At 34.2% G+C, this 21,848-nt stretch overlaps 1 protein-coding gene across 3 annotated transcripts in view; it reads left to right on the top strand.

Annotated features, from left to right (window-relative positions):
• The window catches only part of Pfrx (6-phosphofructo-2-kinase/fructose-2,6-biphosphatase), a 90,847-nt gene extending 69,555 nt beyond the window's left edge, over positions 1-21,292 (top strand). Inside the window, exons 1-9 of one of the 3 annotated variants that reach the window (XM_088234852.1) lie at positions 3,394-3,479; positions 9,419-9,544; positions 10,705-10,865; positions 15,292-15,426; positions 15,870-16,127; positions 16,919-17,137; positions 18,122-18,356; positions 19,236-19,363; positions 20,861-21,078. In XM_088234852.1, coding sequence (XP_088090978.1) covers positions 9,460-9,544; positions 10,705-10,865; positions 15,292-15,426; positions 15,870-16,127; positions 16,919-17,137; positions 18,122-18,356; positions 19,236-19,363; positions 20,861-20,929 — 1,290 coding nt within the window. In that variant the 5' untranslated portion in view covers positions 3,394-3,479; positions 9,419-9,459 and the 3' untranslated portion in view covers positions 20,930-21,078. Of the gene's footprint in view, positions 1-3,393; positions 3,480-9,418; positions 9,545-10,704; positions 10,866-15,291; positions 15,427-15,869; positions 16,128-16,918; positions 17,138-18,121; positions 18,357-19,235; positions 19,364-20,860 lie in introns of those variants that run through there. The other 2 variants (XM_088234851.1, XM_088234850.1) reach the window with 2 other exon arrangements.
• Positions 21,293-21,848: the final 556 nt, after the last annotated feature.

Below are 21,848 nucleotides of genomic sequence, written 5' to 3'. Positions count from 1 at the left end.
TTTACTTATTTAACTTTGAAAACAAATAAAATGTCTTTTGTACAGTTTGCAAAATGGTCTATTGAATATACAAGAACTTGTTTTTTTTTTTTTTTAATCGTTTCTTTTCTCGAATTAATTTATAAGTACAAAATATTTCTCTTCATCATTTTTTTTACATCATTATATATTTTCATACATAAATATATACTATTTACCTAAGTATTAGTTTTAAATAATAATACATATTTTTTTTTTTTTTTGGTTTAATGTTATTAAAAATTGTTTTCTTGTTTTTTTTTTTAAACTGGTTCAAAGTATTTTTAATGCTAAATTATCTTTTTTTTTTATCGATAATTCTATAACTGGTAATATTTTATTCTTTTATATAGTTTATCTTTTTTAGATTTTCTTAATTTTTAAATTAATAATATTGTTTCAAGTGTTCTGTATTACTTATAATTATGCTTACATGTATGTATATTTAATTGTATTTGTAACTAATATGTAAAAGGCACTAATTGCCGTTTATTTCAATAAAATAAAAAAATAAAAACTAGGGCAGCGTTTTGGCATTCTGCGTTTCGGTGTCTAACTTCGGACCTTTATGGGTGAAAAAAACAAAACAAATTAGATAGATACAGCTTTAAAAAACGCATCTCCATCTAAAAACATAAATCTAAATGGTAAGATCATAAAAAACGAAAATTCATGTTTAAAACTTTTATTAACTCTACTGTAAAAAGTCCATTTTCGATTTGTGGCCCTTTTGAATTTAAGCAGCGATTTAATATATGCCAACAGAGATGGAAAAGGGAATGTAAGAGTCTAGTCATCGGTCGCTTTAAGTGATCGTTTTACACCCGCGTGTAGCGTGTAGTAATATCCACTATTCCGCCTAAGCTTTAACAACCACCTCGATCTGTTGCTTTACACTTCACAAAAATGCTAACAACGATTGTCGTAGCTCTCCGATCTCTACTGTGCGTTTTTCCTAGCTTTTCGCAGTGGTGATACTTTTATTTTTACTTTACTGGTCACATTTCTCGTGTCAGGAGTCAGGAGCACGCCGCGTGTCCGTGGGAGTCAGTCTGTCAGTCAGTAGTCAGTAGACAGTGGCTAGTGAAGTATGTAGATACCGGTGCCGTAGATAAGGAGTTCACTCATCCTCACATTGCTTCACGATAAACATAACTTTCCCCTTTGTATCATACATATACATACTATCGTTGTTTACACATTGTAAACAATACATTGCCGCCTATTTTTTTTTTACCTCATACATAGTTTGGTATTGAAATCACATTTTAATCTCTCCGGTTGTCAGAAACACAAAAATCGTACCAACTATAAATTTGTCTTTACGTGCAAGTGAATCCCGAATATTTTATAGCACGAGCGAATTCATTACGTAAACTTTTTAATTTTTTTTTTTACAATATACTTAAGAGGTAAAACAGAGTATTAAAAAATAAAGAATAATTACACAGCAATGAAATACATATTAACAGTAAAAATAGTAAACAAAAAATCCTACAAAGGCATAGTCTGTTCGCGGGTATACAATCAATGTTTATGAATTGTTTGCTCCTATAATAAACAGACAGGTATAATATTTTTGTGTAATATAAGAAAGAGAAAATAAAATATTATGTAAAAGATTAGAAGAAGGTACTTTTTTATTTTATAGTAATTAAAAAATTACAAAAAAACATAAAAATATTCCTTAATATTAAAGGGCAACAAAATATCATAGAAAATAAGAGTTAATATCTTTAGTTTGAATCCAGGATAGTGCGTGTTTTTTAAAAGAAGGAAAATTTTGAATGTTTAAGATCAATGAAAAGAAGAATGAATTTTTTTTGGGCGTATAAAATATGCATGTCTCTGTGCTAGCCTCGTTTTACAATGTGATATTTCTAGCACACGATTCCTTCTTTGACTTGATTTATTTTAATCACTTGTAAATACATTTTGGTTTTAAAATATCTAATATTTGAAATTATAATAATAAAAATACTTTATAGTTTTATTCCACTTTTATTTATAAATTTTTACCAGTGACCGGGTTTCGTCGTGACCGACATCGTCAGACTGGTGGGAGACTAAACAAATTTCTATGTTATATACAAGTGCATCAGCCGGCCTCCGTGGTGTAGTGGTCAAGACGCTTGACTCACGCACGGAAGGTTCCGGGTTCGATTCCCGGTGAGAACACAAAAATTAAAATGTGATTTTTCTCAAGCCTGGTTGTTCTGTAATATAATTCACCACTGTAATTAGGCCTCCTGGCCTGTTGTGGTGCAAAAAAAAAACGAAATGAAATGAAACGAAATCAGGGGTTGTAAATCATGATTTTATATAATTATGTTAATAAAAGAATTTAAATAAAAATCATTTAAGTATAAGGTAATAACAATTATAAGAATATAAGTTTTGTTTGAATGTATATAATAAAAACTGGTGTAAAATATATAATTTTATGAAGTTTTATAGTGAAAATGTATTTAAATACATGTAATTCAAATACATTTTCATTATAAAACTTCATAAAATTATATATTTTACACCAGTTTTTATTATATACATTCAAACAAAACTTATATTCTTATAATTGTTATTACCTTATACTTAAATGATTTTTATTTAAATGCTTTTATTAACATAATTATATAAAATCATGATTTACAACACCTGCTTGCACTTTTTAAATTTTTTTTATTTAATAGCATAATTATACATTTTTACAATTAAAAAAAAAAATTCACTTGTTATATTTTTACTAAAACTAAAATCCTACCAAGCCACTTTTTGTAGCTTGTTGGTGAAGATTATATTTATACTGACTTAATAATATAATTTACATTTATAAAAACAATGAACAACAGATAAAAATTAACAGCCGGAAAGATCAGAATAAACATGTTTATACAAATAATAATATATAAATTTATTTTTTAAATACAAGAAAACTTACAAGATACAAGAAAACTTGTATATAACATAGAAATTTGTTTAGTCTCCCACCAGTCTGACGATGTCGGTCACGACGAAACCCGGTCACTGGTAAAAAAAATATAAAATAATTATAAATAAAAGTGGAATAAAACTATAAAGTATTTTTCTTATTATAAATAAAATGCAGTTCCACCAAGAAATGTCAGTACAAAAACTCAATATTTTAATATTTGAAACATCGAAAACAATATATTTGTCTTATTTCCGAAAGTTTAGCTTCTTGGAACAATAGGAAAGAGGGAAAAGTGCGATTTTTGTGAAGCATTATGAAAGATTCGCCGTGAAGTTCCCTTCTCTCTCTCTCTCTCTCTCTGTGTGTGTTCGATTGATCTATTAAATTGACCACACACTTTAAAAACAATGTCCATAGTAAATTACCATCAGCACGTGATAGTGTGGATGGTGAAGAATCCCAAGTACTCGAACTCGAAGTGCGGCATGTGACCAGTGACTCATCTCTCACCGCTGATATTAGATATTACGTATGTATTATGATTTATAGCACTGCGGTCGCGGGTGATTTTGCCGCCATCGATATAGTGTTTATTCACCCGCAAGATTAGTATTCCGACCAATAAATCATTTACGAGTTTCATTGTTTGATCAGCGTTCGATCCGGATTTAGCAGCGTGATCGCTGGACTCTGATCACGCGCTAATAACCTGGCACCTGTTACTCGCTGTTGCATATTAGGACTGCAGTTAGCAGTTATTGTAGTCCTTAAAATATAGCTTGATTAGAATAACGATTGTCAGCAAAAGTGACGGCATAACTTTGTAGTAACGTCTAAGGAGTGATTTATATTGACACACGAAAAATCATTCGTATCTGGCATGTTAATTTTTTTTTTTAATACAATGCTTGACACATAAATTAACATAAATATATCAAATCAGCTTTAAAACTAAAAAAAAATAAAGTAAACCTAATTATTAACGACGTTCTTACAAGGTTACATCATTTTGCAAAAACGTTAGAGATGGGACAAATTGATCAATGTAAATTTATCGAATAAAAAAATAATTAATTTGATGTTGTTCATGAAAAAAATATAAATGTCTTATTTTTTGGTCTTAAAAACACTATAATAGGCTTGTTTTTGCGTTTTTATATACATTTTCGGGAACAGAATTTCATGTTTGCATGAAAAAACTGATAAAATCGATTTGATCGGTACATGATCAGTGATCAGTAATTTCCCATCACTATTGACAAGTTTGGCAGCTGTCATTTTAATCAAGCTATATTTTAAGGACTATAGTTGGTATCAGATATCAGGTTTCACGGCTCATTGTGTTTTTAACTAATCAATTATTAGGAATTGTCATGTTCGCACGGGGGGATCGACTTGTACTACAACACTTTTAACTAGATTTACTAAGAATAAACATAGATTTTTTAGTCCGCGACACTACCCTCGGGAGCAGAACCGGTTTAATTTAATTAAATTAATTATGCATAAAAAAAACATATTTTTTTGTGTTCTGTGCGTGAAGCCGTACAGAGGACGTTACAGACTACAGACAGCACCTCTGTACAAACACTTGGCATTACCCGTGACTTTCATACAATCTTGAACGCAGTCGTATAACGTAAATCAATTGGCTTCTTTTCATTAAATCGTCCGAGCAAATTTTGTATTAACAAAATTTCACAATAAAAATGTCCAGAGAAAACAACGCACCGGGGAATATACATTACATCACAGTCCTTCGCTCTTGGCAGAGCAGTCGCAGCCACGTTGGCAGAAGGGATGCACGATGCGCGTCATTAGGATCCGCCTCCATCCGCTTCTGTCACCGAGCCTGTCCATCTTGTGGGACTTCTTCCGCGAGATCGAGTTTCCTGTACTCGTCTTTGTGCCACCACTTTTTCCATGTTGTCTCTTCGCCTCGTGAAATGGCCGAATTCATTATACTAGACCAGACCAAACGACGGACGCTGCACAAAGCAGTCAGAAACATTATCAGAGTGTTAATTATTTAGCTCTATTACATATAACAAAAGCGTTCCAAATTTTTGTTTGGTTTTTAGTTTAACAACAAACGTGTAACGGCCATTTTCGGTTTGCGCTTGAAATTCTCGACCCGAGTACCTACGGCCTGTTGTATCGCTGTAATCTGTAGCTAACGTCGAGGTTAATAATCATAGAGTAGTTTTTCTCCATATGGGCGACTCTATCAGCCAGGGCCGTGTTATTACTCTAAGGAAATATCACATCGCATCGGCAAGAAGTGCGTGCTACTGTCACACGAGATTTCCCTTTTATATTTTATCTCTTAATTAGGTGACCAACTTATCCCGTGTTTTCACTAAAGTAGGTTACCACTTGGCTGGTATCGACTATCGACTGTGACCTGTGACTGTCTTGTTCCCGATTCGAATCAACTGCCGACCGGCGCGCGGTGCGGTGCGGCGTTCCATTTCCAAACACGTGTCGACTGTTGCTTTGTTTTCCCGCCATTTCGCCTGACGCCCGCTGGACTTTTCCCGCGCATTCCCCGATATCGCTATAACCGTTACGAATTCAATTGATTTTTTTACAATATTAACACAAAAATACATTATTTCATCAACAACCCGGTTTATATTGAATATAGAATATTAACAATGTTTGATTATGTCCAAATCCAGCCAATGACAGGTCATAAGCCCTGTATATGCCTAGACTTCCATATTCCCTTCTCAAAAATGTTTTCCCTCTCTGTTGAAATAAATTTAAATATAAAATATTAAAATTAGACAACTTAGAAATCTTAGAAAAAAAAGCGATTCATTATAAGAAAAAAATATATAATAACCAAATAAACAATATTTCTTTTAGTCCACTCCTGTCTAGCCTCGAAAATATTCATATAGGGAAAAGCGACTTGATTTATTAGTAAACCTCGACAAAGAAGCTTGTTTGCTTTGAAACCGGTCGGTGGAAATTTAAAAAAAAATCAGTGGTTAAAAACAAAGTTGTTTTATTTATTAACCCGGTTTAAATTTACTCGCTCCATTTTCCGTCACTTGTAAATAAATCTCCACGCTTCGCTGACGCGTCATGGCGGCCTAAGCGTGTTTCTGTCGAAAGAGGAAGTTCAATGGTTTAAAAAATATATTTGTATTGTAAAAATAATAGACTATCAAACTAAGCCAAAAAATATTTTTTTGTGTATCGTATTCTCATCGCCATGATTTTTTAAAGTTTTTATATTTTGAAATTACTCCACCCGTGACGTCACTAGTTCTCGAGGGTAAGTTGTCGGGGCATTTAAAAGTAGAGCCCTGTAGCTGTTAAAATATACTAAAGGTTGAAAAATATGGCTCCCCGGACACTGGAAAACTATCGCAACACACGTCAACGCTGTAATTGATCGGTTGATTCACAAGAACTTGTGACGTCATTCAAAGTAGTTTATTTTTATTAAAACCATCTTTATGAAACTTCGCCTTGCAATTAAATGCTCAAATTTTTTCCGCGTGTAAGAAAACATTTTTTGCATCCAATTTCCAGTAGCATTGAACAATCGTTCCTGGGCCCTGATTACAATGGGAAGTTAACAGAGTTATCTTTGACTGTCTATAAAGAAAAAAACGATATGTGTGTACGAAAATGTGTATATTTCCATGAACACTTAAAGCATCTTCGTCGCTAACACATAATTGAATATGTTTAGGAGAAAAAAATGAATGCATATTCTGCTTTTCATAGAGAAAACTTAATTTTAATTTGCAGATAAAATTAAAGATAAGTTGTAATCGGGGCCCTGCACTTTAAAATACACACAGACATATATCAACTACTTATACAATACATATATTGCCTACATGAATATACCTATTACATAATAAATATAAATTTTATATTAACTATGGAAGTAAGCTTTATTTTGATTCGCTTTTAAATTTTTGGTACCTTATTTCTTCCCGTAATAGATAAATATAAATTATCCTTCTGGGGTGCTATTCTGAACCACTCTCGCGGCACGAGTAAACAGTTTTTCTCTTGTATTTTGTATGTAAATACACGAGATAATACGGCCACGAGAGCGTTTGGAATACCAGCCCTGAATTCCTTGAATTATCGAAATACACTGCATTTGTTTTACCAATACAGTACGCTGTGCACCACTGGGTGCGGAAAGAGGAATGGTGATCTTCCTGAATTTTTTTTGTAGTATTTTAAGTGTTTATCCCACAATGTTTTTTGAATTGGCAGAAAATGTTATATAATTAGAACAACAATTCGGAACATACTGAAAGACGCCATTGTTTAGTGACAGTAAATACTGTAAAAATATACTGGTGATCTAGAAATACTTGAATTGTTATAACATCTGTGACAATGGCTCTCATTGTAACTATACGATATTTACTAACATAATATTTATATTTTAAATGTGTGACCATTTTAATTTACTGGCATCATTAATCATTTTTTTATTCTTTATCCGTAATATAACTCGGGGAAAATTTTTGGCTGGGTTCCAGATCCGATTACACAATTTTCTAATAATGTTTTGTTTGTAAATAAATAATGAGTCGCTTCTATGTAATACATACATGATTATAGTGTTAATGAGGACTTCAGCCCTACGGGAAATTGGATACAAAAAATGTTTTCTTGCGCGCGGTAAAAATTAGAGCATTAAATTGTACGGCAAAGTTTCTTGAAAATGTAAGAAAAAAATAATAAAAACGAACTACTTTGAACGACGTCACTACTTCACATATTTCAACCAACTTTGACTTTTATTTGCTTTTTATATGTCTTGATATTTTTATCTTTTTTCATTATGTATTTTTGTAATATTTAATTTAGTACCTTTGGCATATTATTCAAAGTATAGAGTGAGTTTCTAGAAACCACATCTCAATTATCATTTCATTTATGTTTTTATGTGTATATTATTTTTCTATTGATTTCAATGATACTGTTATTTGGTTTTTTTTTCAGTACTACTATATTTTACTATTTTACTTTTATTTTGTTGATATCAACGATACTATTATTTTGTTTATTTGATTATGTATGAATCTAAATTTGTATAATTTATATTTTAATATTTATATCTGATTATCTTTTTTACATTGTATTCTTTGAAATGTTATTATTTATTACTTATACTTTCTTTATCTGGATTGTTATTCTATTGCATCACATGTCATTATGATTTCATTTAATTAATTTTACTATGTTTTTTTTATTGCTAATTATTATGGCTTGACACGGGCACAGCCTAAAAAGCCTTAATAAGTTCATTAATATTATTTGAACGAGTGTAATTTTTAATGAATATATAAATAAATGAAAAGAGAGCTGTGAAAGATAACCAGTTTACTTACCGTAAACGAACCAATCGGCAGAACTGACAGAATAAATGGAAGAGAACCTCTGACGTCAGGTGCGGAATGTTTTCAGAAATACAACACTTTAAACAATCATATCGCCGATAATCGTCATCATCATCATTCCCTTTCCACACCTAATGGTGCATAGGGCACTGCATTGGTACACCAATCGTAGCGAATTTTGATCATTTTTTGTTACATCAAGGTAAAATGATTAGCCTAACGCAATCAGGTACCAGTTCTAGGACTATGAAATATTCTAGTGTGAAAGCACCCTTTTAAATAAATATTTCATATCAACAGCTTACCTTAGGTACCTACTTACCGATAAAAAGTTACACCATCTTTTTTACTTTTATCCGAACGGTTTTCACACGCTTTTACAGTACAATCAGGCATTTTGGTCCCGAATTAAATATCAAGCTCACATCAAAACCCCGCTGGCGGTTAAAGACCGACTAAATATGCATTGGACATGACTGAGCGTTTGGGTATGAGCTACATGTCATAATTTTAGAGGGTTTAGGGTGCGTCGATGATTTAATTTAAATACACGGAATCTGTTTCTATGGTTACGTAAAAGCATTATCAAGTTAAGATTTGTAAGTAAATGTAATAATGTTAAAGAGGAAACGCGGTCTGACTTTTCTTCATACAAACGTACTCTCGTATTTCACCCTGGATTATGGCACTAGAGCAGTGATAAGCACTATAAATATTTACCATTGGCGTGTGTCAATAGTTTTGCTTTTTTGATATATTGATTTTTATTGAAAGTAGAACCACCCAAAAACCCGTAAAACTCACAGGACTCCGTGTTTGATTCCTGGTTAGATCACAATAATAATGATAAATGCCTTTTGGGGTAAACAAACAAATAAATTGCAATTTTTCTTAAGTCGATTTTAGTTCTGTGGCATAAATGGCCAAGGTAATTTGGCCGCTTATCCTGTTTATGCAAAATGACCCTTGTGTTGCAATGGCTAATAATAATCTGATCCATAACTATATGTTTAAATTCCATAACTGTTGTTTTCCCAAATAAATGCGTATTTGACCAGTTTGTTTGCTTTGTTGTCCTCAGGAGAAAGGGCCAACTATGTGAACATCCCGCACGTGATAGCCATGGTGGGCTTGCCCGCGCGGGGGAAGACCTACATCTCCAAGAAGCTCTCCCGTTACCTCAACTGGATCGGCATCAACACCAGAGGTCAGTATTCGGCCACACTAGCTCAGGCTTTCTGTTGTTACAGTAAACCGGAAACCAATCTGAACACTCTACGCCGAGTTTGGCAACAGTTCTATGGTTTACGTGTTTTGAAAACTAATTTAATAATGATTATCTTTTATATATTTATCTACTTTCTCCCAGTGTAATTTCTTGAAAAAAACTTGGATTCTTTTAGCAGATTTTAATGGTTATTGTTTCTGTCAAAAAATATTCAAAACAGCGTCCAATTGTGCTATGTGCTGGCTTTTGCAGAGACTAGTTTTTAGTAATAAAATCATTTTTAGTGTAGAAAAAATTTAAAACCAAAAATTCACATCCATGTATCATATCCACAGTCCCCGGGGACACTAGGGGCTAAAATAATTTTTTCATATGAAGCGGTATATTTCTTCTGTCACGCAATATGCAGTACTTATGTACATTCAGTATAGAAAGATCGCTAGGCTTTCCGTCATGTAATATGTAATGCGTGCAATTTCACAATAGCGATAAATCAGTGTGATGAAGCCATTGTAATACAGAAATGGTAATTGCCATCTGTAAGGTTTTACCTTGTAATGTAGGAGTATCCCAATCCATATTTATACACATTCTATGTGATGCTTTACATCATAAAAGAAGCCTCAACCTCGGGAGACCGCTGGTTAAACTTGAGGATGTTAAAGAGCTCGCCCCATGGATCCGGGCTTGGAGGGGGAGAAAAAATGAGAACTTTCGCCTTTCACATCCAGGCTCTTTATAGACCCGGGCTTGGAGGGCTGAACTATTCACGGGGACCCGTCACAATAGATCTTCACAAGTCGCAGTGACATCGGGAGCTTGTATAGCACTGACCCCCACCCTTAAGAATAAGAATAAGATATTTTTTAATGTATCAGAAGGAAACAGTTACCAATGGAATTAATTTTAAAGACGTGAATGAATTATGTTGTGTACATAAAACCTCCAAAACACAAAAATTAGACTTTTCCTTGGTCTCCAAACATTCAAATTGCGATTTCTCAAAATGATGTTTTTTGGGTTGGTGACTTTTATGTCGCACCTATACGCCAATACTAGCGAACCCAATGAAATAAGGGACTAGGAGACCGGCCATTTTTTTTATTTGTGGATCTGTAATAGAGTATGTTTCCTTGCAGTGTTCAACCTGGGCGAGTACAGGCGCCACGTGACCACGGCCTACAAGAGCCACGAGTTCTTCCGGCACGACAACATGGAGGCCATGGCCATCCGGACCCAGTGCGCCATGGAGGCTCTCGACGACGTCTGCCAGTGGCTCCGGGAGGGGGGCGAAGTGGCCGTAAGTACTTTGCCGACATCTATTAGCCCGACCCGTCAATGTTTCCCCGGCGGTGAGGAGTCGTTTATAACTGTATTTCTTCACTTCACGCTCCGACATGAGAGCAGGCATCGCCTCGGAGAAACTAGAGAAAGCTGAATTTAGTGATCATGCGCATTTGATTGACTGCAAATTTACTGAATATCTAACTCACTATAAAGTATACTTCAGTAAGAGGTAAAAAAAAATTTTTTTTAGTTTTGCTATCGGGGATTCTGCCTGTAGTAATTTTCTACCACTAGGTGATCTCCTCGTTATGACAAAGGAGAAGTAACTTCGCACATGATAAAAATATTGGGTAGCCTTCTCCCAAACTATGGGAAGACATCTTTTCCAATTGAGACCAAATGTAACAGAAAAGCCTTGGTTTTTTCAAAGTGATTCTGAACAAGTTGGAGACATCTTCCATATGCAGAATGCACTCGGGTATTGGGCACTGTTGTAACGGTTCTCACCTGTTGAGAATCCACGTCTGGGACTCTGCCGTGCGATTGTTATCCAACTTCTCCGATATCAATGTCTCATTCCCTACTCATATTCTAACTCTCCTGTCTCCTGTCCCCACCCAATAAACGTGTATTTAAAATTTAATATAAATATCTAGTTATAAATGGTATTAAGTGGTAATTTGTTAAGTTGGTAGCAATACCACATGTTAGACATTTTCAAAGCTTAATAAGAATTGAACACATTCTATCACTCGATTTCATTATTATGCAGTGCATTTGTATTTTAGACCACAATCCAAGAATGATTTTACATATCCGTACTCACACTTATTTTACTGCAGGACTTTCCACATAGTGTCATACTTAATGCAGATTTTAAAATATTGCAAAATCAGATTTGAAATTTTCTAGGGATGACAATAGACAACAATGTGTTATGTGATATAAAATTTTATGGGAAAATTTCAATAAAAAATAAGTATTTTTAACATGTTCGCTGTTTTGCTCACCATGGCCGTCGAAATTGTGTCTCTCGTTTAGGAAATTTATTTATTTGGTTTACAAACAATGAAAAAATAATATTCAAAATGCAGAAATATTCAAATAAAAAAAGATACTTCTAATATTTCATTGCATGTAAACACTCGTAAAATACATATTTAAATAAAATGAACAGTATAAATGATTGAAATTATTGTAATAATTCAGTAATTAACATACAATTATTAAAAACAATAAGTAAAATACTAATAAAACTAGCAATGTAAATTAGCAAAATGAAATTATTGTAAAAATTAAAATATTAATATAAAAACTCATCTTGTACACACTTCACCTAAACAATCTAGTGTCAAAAATGTCAATCTTTACGTGTGTTAAATGTAATTGATAGTGAAAAAACAGCTATAGTCTACATGAAACTGTGATAAAAGTCGGCAACAAAATTTTCCTAGTATGTCAATCAAACGAGGTTTATTTCAAACCATCAACTACGGTCCGATCGGAAGTGAAATCTTAAAAAAAAAAAGAAAGTTATGAAATGTGTCCATATGATTGGATCCTATGAGATAAAATTGTCCCCCAACGTGTTAAAATAATTCCCATGTAGAATGATAAGAATCATTGGCAGAGTTGGCGCTGGAGGAGATGACAGTTTGTCGACGTCTGACAAACAAACACACCTCGACCGACACGGGACCAGCCTATACATAATAAATATGTTCACACGCAAATTTAAAAGTCATTTGTAATATAATAATGTAAGCTATATGCATCGACTTTTCTGGGTGATTCCACGTAGGTTGGATTCGTTCTAACGTTTTGGCTACCTTTAGGGTATCATTCTGAAGATGGCTCATGCAACTGTAGCTGAAACATCGGATCAAATCAAGAGTACTAATCGCAATAAAGAAAGAGAGCGTAGTAAGAAATTAGTTTTTTATTAATCGTATTCTTTAGTAAGCAATAAATTAAAATAAATAAATAAAAAAGAAATACTCGTATATAAAAACACAAAATACCTTATCTCAAGTATAACCCTTTTCTTTTGATCTAAGTCTGTGTATAATGAATTTTGAAAATCAATGGCATCTTAATTTTAGCCACTTGAGAGTTGAAAATAAAATAGACGTGGGACTATTTACTTTATATTTCTCAGATTCAACAACAGCTTTGATATTTAAAAAAATACTCTCGGTAGTTTTGAAGTATGAGTACTGTCATGTGTCATGACGTATATTATCACCGTCCCAACAAGTGATATCTATTTCGGTCCGTATTTTTCTTCGAGGAATGTGTCCACTATTATGTAAACACAAACTAGTTTAAGAAGAAACGCAGTTTGACTTTTCTTCATACAAACGTATTCCGTATTTTCTCCCTGGATTATGGCACTGTTGTGATGATATTTTACACACTACAGATATCCATCAATGGCGAGTCTCCATTTTTTATTGTCTTTTATAAGAACTAGGACCATCCAAAAACTTAAACAACTAGTTATTGATATTTTAAATAATAAACAATATGTATATAAACATAATTTCAAAAACAAAACATCGTTGTTAAATCCAGACGCTTTCTGATGACACTCACGCTTTATCGTGGCATAAATTCTAAATTAAAATATTCCGTGTATTTTTTTTATCAAATCTCATATTTTGATTATGCAAACATAGATAAATTCAATTATCAAAGCTACAAAATGTATTACAAAAGTTTTACCTTTTTTTTTATCCTAAAAAATATATAAATGAATGCAATACGAGTTACCTACGTACATTCTTGACAAGTTGTGCACAAAAATAATTCACGAGTTACTTGATGAATGTCTCTCTTTGAAAATTAGGTACTGTTTACTGGTATTTTGTTTGTCAGAATTTTTTGGCAAACAAAACTCATAAAGTCGGGACATCATTTTTTGTAATGACAACAGCAACTAAATAATTTCACAATATGTATTTTGTAAAAATTACCAAGTTACGAAGAAAGCAAAATTGCAGTCAAGTGGAAGTACAGTTGTTTTTTAATTTATTTTTTGTTATTGGACTATCAAACTAAGCCAAATTTAAAAAAAATGAATTATGTGTCATAATCTCATTGCTATATATTTATTCATTTATTAATTCAAAATTACGCTCGTTCAAATAATATTAATGAACTTATTAAGGCTTTTTAGGCTGTGCCCGTGTCAAGCCATAATAATTAATAATAAAAAATACATAGTAAAATTAATTAGATGAAATTATAATGACATGTGATGCAATAGAATAACAATCCAGAAAAACAAGGTATAAGTAATAAATAATAAAATTTCAAAGAATACAATGTAAAAAAGATAATCAGATATAAATATTAAAATATAAATTATACAAATTTAAATTCATATATAATCAAATATACAAAATAATAGTATCATTGAAATCAACAAAATAATAGTATCATTGAAATCAATAGAAAAATAATATATATAAAAACATAAATGAAATGATAATTGAGATATGGTTTCTAGAAACTCACTATACTCTATACTATAGTAAGAAATAGGAGTAATATATAATATGCCAAATAAGAGTGAGTTCTAAATTGAATAATACAAAAATACATAATGAAAAAACATAAAAATAACACGATTTATAAAAAGCAAATAAGAGTAAAAGTATGGAAGGAAAGCAGATTTGTCAATTTTTGCTAATTGCTAATCTCGAACTTTAAAAAAAAATCATGCTATGATTTTATTATTTTGAAATTATTCTAGTCACTAGTTCTCGTCGTTGAGTTGTCGTAACATTTAAAAGTAAAGCCCTGTAGCCATGACAAAATTCTAAACGTTGAAAAACATGGTTTCCCAGACACCGGATATCTATCACAACACATGTCAACGCTGTAATTGATTGATTGATCCACAAGAACTTGTGACATCGTTCAAAGTAGCTAATTTTTTTCATGCATTTTTGAAAACTTTGCTGTATAATTGAATGCTTAAATTTTTACCACGCGTAAGAAAACATTTTTTATATCTAATTTCCCATAGCACTGAACTTCCTCAATGTGTTAAAAATCATATTGGCCTCTTTAAGGGATTTACCAAGTTTCTAATTTAATATGGAGAATTCATTATAGCACCAGCTTAAAAACTTTATTCACTAAGCCAAGTTATCTCGTTTGTTCAGTTATTAAAAATAAAATGTATATGTAATTATTAATATATTACAACAGAGATGAAGAACATTTTATAGAAGAGAATATACAAGTCTAGGCATTTACTGGGCTTATGACCTGTCCTTGGCTGGTTTAAGTGTTTACTTTACACACTGTAACATTCACCATTGTGCCTGTTCTTCTTCTCTGTTGTAATATATTAATATTTATAACTCCCAAAGGGGGTGTAATCCAATTTTGACAAATTCAAAATATAACTATAAAACTTGGTGTTTCAGGTGTTCGATGCCACAAATTCTACAATGGAAAGGAGAGAACTGATCCGCGATATTGTTGTAAATAAAATGGGCTTCAAACTCTTCTTCGTGGAATCCGTCTGCGATGACCCGCAGATTATTGAACAAAATATTAAGGTCTGGAATTTTTTTTAAAATCTTATCTTATTAATGTTATATTATAATGTTGTATCATTACTGACCAGAAGCCGGCCTTCTGTCATCTCTCTCACTTCCTGTTGGGTCATATTGTATCAATTTATTTATTTATATATACGCCCAATGGGCATTTTTAAGGACATATTTATACATAGAAAATTACTATAAAGGAAGAAAGACATAATGGTATATGGTAGACATGGCGGGAGTGGAAGCGGGAGAGAGGTGTTTATACTTGAATTTGATTCGGTGATCGTTTGAAAGAAAACAACTTGTTATTAAAAAAATCAAGACTGGTATGTTTGTTGGCAGATCGGAGAATTCTGGGCATAGGGAAATGAAAACCATAGTAAGTTCTATGGTTAACATTGTAACATGGATTGTAACATAAACCAGATATCGAACTGCTTGCTATATTGCAGGAGGTGAAAGTGAGCAGTCCCGACTACGAGAACGTTAACATGGAGACGGTGCTGAGTGACTTCTTGCTCCGGATCGAGCACTACAGGGAGAAGTATCATCCGCTGGACGAGAGTAAGGAGGCCGACCTGTCCTTCATGAAGATCTACAACACCGGAGAGAAGGTTGTGGTCCACAAGCACGAGGGCCACATCCAGTCGCGCATCGTGTACTACCTCATGAACATACACATCGTGCCGCGCACCATCTACCTCACGCGGGTAAGGCTCGTTCCTACACTCTCCCGAGTACGACCACCTTACTAGTGTAGTGAACTCTTTTGTTGGAATGAAATGGTTAGTTTGACTTACCGCAGTTTTGTTGTAAGGTTGCGTGAAATTGTATGAAAGATTCACTCACATTGTTCTAAGATTTAATAGATAATATGATGAATACAAGATTATATAGGTACAAATATCGATTATATATTAAATTATATTAAATTAAATTAAGTACCTTACTGAAAGAATTAACCGTGACACGAATTTATAATATGTGGGTATTTTAAAGTCTTAGATTTAGAAGAGAGAGAGCAAAAAGCTAACTGAACTGAAGCCGACAAGGGACTCAGAGATTCTGGCGAGTTTCGATCGTGTTGACGTCGCGCAGTTCCGGTGTGCCTTACGCGGTGTTGTTAGCGGTAAAAATGCAGCGTGAGTCTGTGCCCATATAGCTCCCCTCCAGCGACAGCATTACGTATTCAATTAAATATAAACATTTTTTTTTTTAAGGAATAACTCAATAAGCCTCTATTTTAGAGGCTCGTCAGCATATTGCCAAGAGAGGATGTGGAAAGAAATGGTGAAAAATACACCACAAAACTCGGACCTAATGAGAAAAAAATCTTTCTTGGTTTTCCACCTACTCTCTGTTGCGATTATGTGTTTTAATTTGTTCAATACGTATTTAGGGCATGTGACACCCCACTCTAATCAGGGAACATTATTTTAATTTTGAATAGTACGAAAATAGTGAAAGAATAAATAAATATACATAGTCCGGTCTGTTTCAGCACGGCGAGAGCGAGCAGAACCTGGAGGGGCGCATCGGCGGCGACTCGGCGCTGTCGTCGCGGGGGCGGCGCTACGCCGCTGCGCTGTCGCAGTACATCGCGCAGCAGCGCATCCAGGGGCTGCGCGTGTGGACGAGCTGGCTCCGCCGCAGCATCCAGACCGTGCAGGCCGTGCCCGCCCCGCAGGAGCGCTGGAAGGCGCTCAACGAGATAGACGCTGTAAGTCCGCTCTGTGATAGCTAATATGTGGCAGCGGTCAGCGGGCAGCATCACCTAATCTTTAGATTTTTTTTAGAAACTGTATCATGCGTAAATTTGACTGAAATTGAAGAAAAAAAAGTTGAGATTAGTCCTGACATATTTTAAGACGTTATGAATTTTTATTTGAAATGAGTAAATACGGGTATCCCCCGTTGATCGCGGGGGCTGCGTTCTGGAAATGGCCGCGATAAGCGAAATTTCGCAATCAACGGGGAATTTTTCACGGAACTCTTTCAGATATTTTTCAGCTGATTCAAGTCTGCGCTAGCCGATTTGCCTATCGTTTTAAGGCAATTCAAGTTTGATCGTTATTAAAACGGATCAATCCAACCATTGCTTGCTTTGAAAAAAAGTTTTCCTCGCTTTTATTATATTTTTTTTCCAATTGATCGCTCTGTAGACTCGGGAAATTTTTATAATCTCTACCTACAACTGCAATTTTACCTCCATTTTCTGTAATTTCGATTATTTTTAGTTTCACAAAGTTTATATTTGAAGCACTAACTTTGTGGTTATTCATTATAATAAAATAAATTTGATAAAATAGCTTTGAAACCGGTTGGTGAAAAATAAAAATTAGTGGTTAAAAACAAAGTCGTTTTATTTATTTTATTTTTAGTTTCTTTTCGTCACAATAGATCTTCACAGGTCGCAGGTCGCAGGTCGCAGTGACGTCAGGAGCTCGCATAGAACTGACCCCCACCTCTTAGAATAAGAACGTCTCGCCGGGGTCGCGATGAACTTACCTGTATTTGAAAAATATAATAAAAGATTTAAAAATTAATTTAAACAATCAGTTTTGATAATATTGATTTTTGTTTTACTTGACTGTTCAGTAAACCTTACAATATTAATGACGCCCATTTCAATCATTCAGTACATTATTGTGCCAAAGCAAACATGCCACTCGTGATGCAGTAACATGTGTATTTTACGTTACAGGGTATCTGCGAGGAGATGACGTACGAGGAGATCAGCAGCAAGTACCCCGAGGACTTCAAGGCTCGGGACCAGAACAAGTTCGCGTACCGCTACCCTCGCGGGGAGAGCTACGAGGACTTGGTGGCGCGCCTGGAGCCCGTCATCATGGAGCTCGAGCGCCAGGGTAACGTGCTGGTGGTCAGCCACCAGGCTGTCATGCGCTGCCTGCTCGCCTACTTCCTCGACAAGTCTGCCGGTAACTGACTCTCTGCATACATTTTATAACTGCGAAAATGACGCGGTCAATCATATTTGTTCCATTTTCACATCGGGTTTATCAACGACTGGTGATCGACGCTGCAATGTGATCTTATTATTTTTATTTTTACCATGTGGAGTGATACGGAGTAGCCGTACATGAGTATGCTTTCATAAGTAGTCATTCCCTTTTTGCAACCTGTAGCGCATAGGGCACTGCATTTGTAAACCAAATGCGGCATATTACGATCATCTGTTACATGAAGGTGAGGTGATCAGTCCTACGCTTCAGGTGTCAGTCCAGTTGCAGTTTAAACAACCTTAAAAATGAATATTTCACACTTTTTTGTTAACATATTACAACAGAGATGAAGAACGTTTTAGAGAAGGTAATTTAGAAGTTAGGCATCCATTGGGTGGTTTAAGTGGCCACTTTACACACTGTGTAACATTCACCATTCTGGCCATATTTGAACATTTATATTCCTTAAATTCTTTCGATGTTTGTGAAGTTAAAGAACTGAAACCTTTATTTATGCGGGTGAGATTCATCTAACTGAATTATTATAACTGAATAATTGATGGCAATTGTCTTTTGCCATCAAATTTTTCCATGATTGTTATATTATTTTCACCCCGAGGCAGGTAGACAGGAATGTTGCGACATTTTAAAATGTAAATATTGTAAAAAGGTTACGCGTAGTGTCTTTATTATGACATACAAAAAAGATGTAAAGAAAAATGGCACAGTAAATGTCAAGGTTTGCGGTGGCAGGTAGATTTGTAGTTCTTTTTGTCCAGTGGAGTATTTTCATCAGTTTTATGTATGGCAAACTTTAGGAGCAAAATAATATTGTTGATTTTATTTTTATTTTAGATGAACTCCCGTACCTCCATGTGCCGCTTCACACGGTCATCAAACTAACTCCAGTCGCATACGGCTGTCGCGTGGAGCACGTCAAACTGCCGGTAGAGGCAGTCGACACCCATCGACCCAAACCTGTGGTGATTACATTGTATTTTACTCTCCATCTGTCCATTTTAACTGTGACTGTTTAACTTTAACACACATTATTCCTGGAACAACGCGTCAATCAATAAATGAAGGGAATACAACAAAAACTCGATCATTGCATTTTTTAAATTTTTGAATAAAAAATGAGAAAAAATGCGACAATGAGGAAGTTCAGTGCTACAGGAAATTAGATTTAAAAAAATGTTTTCTTACGTGCGGTAAAAATTAGACCAGGCGTACACTGAAATTTCTTGAAAATGTACAAAAAAATATATAAAAATGAACTACTTTGAATGACCTCACAAGTTCTTCCTAATCAACCGATGATAGTGTTGTGATAGATTTCCAGTTTTTTTCAAGAAAAATTTTGCAAACCGGTGACGCTTCATCTAAATAAACAAGTACAGAAATATGATATCTTGGATGACAAATATTTGTTCTTTTTTTTTTCATCTTTAGAGAAATATTTGCGTTTTTATGATTTACCCAAATATTTAATTTTGAGAGCCATTTTCAACGAGTTGTAAATAACTCACTATTAGAAAATGGGAACCAAGTTGGGGTAGAGTGGGATTCGAACCACGGACCTTTGATCCGTGAGTCCGAGACACTAACCACGGGACCACAACCCGATTCGATGGTTTGTTTGTATACCACAACTCTGTTTACGGAAAGCCAATTCACCAATCAGCTGAACTCACCGAAGAGAACTTGTGACATCACACGCGGAGTAATATCAAAATTACAAAACTTTAAAATATCATAGCGCTGATAACGAAACATAAAAATATTAGCTTAGTTTGATAGTCTATTTATTATTAAATAAAATTAATATTGAAAAACCACTGAACTTCCTCATTGCTGCAATGGGCTCATTTTTGTCTGTTCAAGGAAGAAGTTTTTTTTTTTAGTTAAAAAGTGGCTTTTTTTTGTTAATTTTTCTTGCTAATTGTATGTAAAAGTATATTATCCATTAAATGAAAACCTATTTTATTGAAAATTTATACCCAGTATCCCACAAACAAAGTTTTTATTATTTTTGCTCTCCTGTAAAATTCGTTACTGAGACTGTTTTTGCCATGTAGTCTTTATACAGGGTGTTCTTAACCTTGTCACATCCGAAACCACGATGATCAGTATGAGCAAGAAGACATATTGGTACATTAAAATATTTTTTTAGAACGAATAAAATTTACAAAAGCAAAATATTTAAAAAAAACCAATGGTTGCTTATTTCTGCAGGGGAGAAACGAGGGGGGAGTCTGATACACCGTCAACCGCGCAGCCGCTCCCCCCTTTCTTCTCCCCTGCAGAATTAGCAACCATTTAAAAAAAATATTATTATAAAAAAAATCTTCGTTCTAAATATTTTTTAAATATGCTAATATGTCTTCTTGCTCATACTGATCATAGTGGTTTCGGATGTGACAGAATAAAACCATTTTGTTTTAACAAGATGTCAATATGCCCAAACTTGTGTGTCGTAGGACCCCGCGGAGGAGCTGCCGAGCAAGTCCTGCAACGGAGATAGCAATGCCCCGAACCAAGCCCAATAACATCACACCGCTCAGTGACTACGGTCGCCGTATCGAGTCCACCCGGAATGTGAATGTCCCAGCTCCGAGACTGGCATTTGCCAGACTAAATAGTCATCGGTACTGTTGCTCGAGTGAGGTTGTCACGGCCACACGTTATTTAGTTAAACTAATAAATAATAAAATTTCCATATTTTTGTCAATCGCGAGAAGTGTCGCGGAGAGAGAATGGGATTCCATTTATCACATTGTCATACATGTAACTGAACACATCCTAGTGTAGGCAACCGGCGAGCTCGTCTCGCTGTGTATTTTTATATTGTTACTTATTCCGATGTGGTTACTGGAATGCGTTTCGCGTTGTATAATTACTTAATTCAAATTATTTGTAAGCGTTGATTGTTTCTATTTTTATTTTGTATAATTTTAGTATTTTTCTTAGTTGAAATGAATCTTAGATTGATATTTTAGTTAATGCCGTATTAGCCCCGGTATGACGCGGAAACACAAATTCACGAGTTATCAGCGACTGATTCTTGCGAAAAACCAAGCAGACATTCCGCCATCTCGACTACACATAGTAAATTTGGAATACCATTTTGTGAAATCAACAGATCAAATAAAGACTGTGTTATATCGCGCTAATACGGTTTTTATTTTTACGGGGAGATTTAAATATTATTAAATAATGTTATATACCTTACCGAATGCTTGCGTACGTATATTCCCCACGACACAGTTTGGCCAAAATTGATTGTATTAATGTGAAGAAAATATATAATTATGTATATTATAGGAAATCTCCAAGACTATTGTGATACGGGAAATGTTTCTCACAAACTAAGAGCTTCAGTTAGCGAGTACTTGTACTTAGTCCCGCGCGGACATCACCGGATACAGTCGACCAGATAACCGGAAGGTGTACAGACTAAACTCATTT

The sequence above is a fragment of the Micrasema longulum genome, unplaced genomic scaffold (genome assembly GCF_059751315.1).
Source record: "Micrasema longulum isolate JH-2025_06_02 unplaced genomic scaffold, ASM5975131v1 h1tg001296l, whole genome shotgun sequence".
NCBI lineage: Eukaryota > Metazoa > Arthropoda > Insecta > Trichoptera > Brachycentridae > Micrasema > Micrasema longulum.
This window is presented reverse-complemented; position numbering and strand designations above follow the sequence as displayed.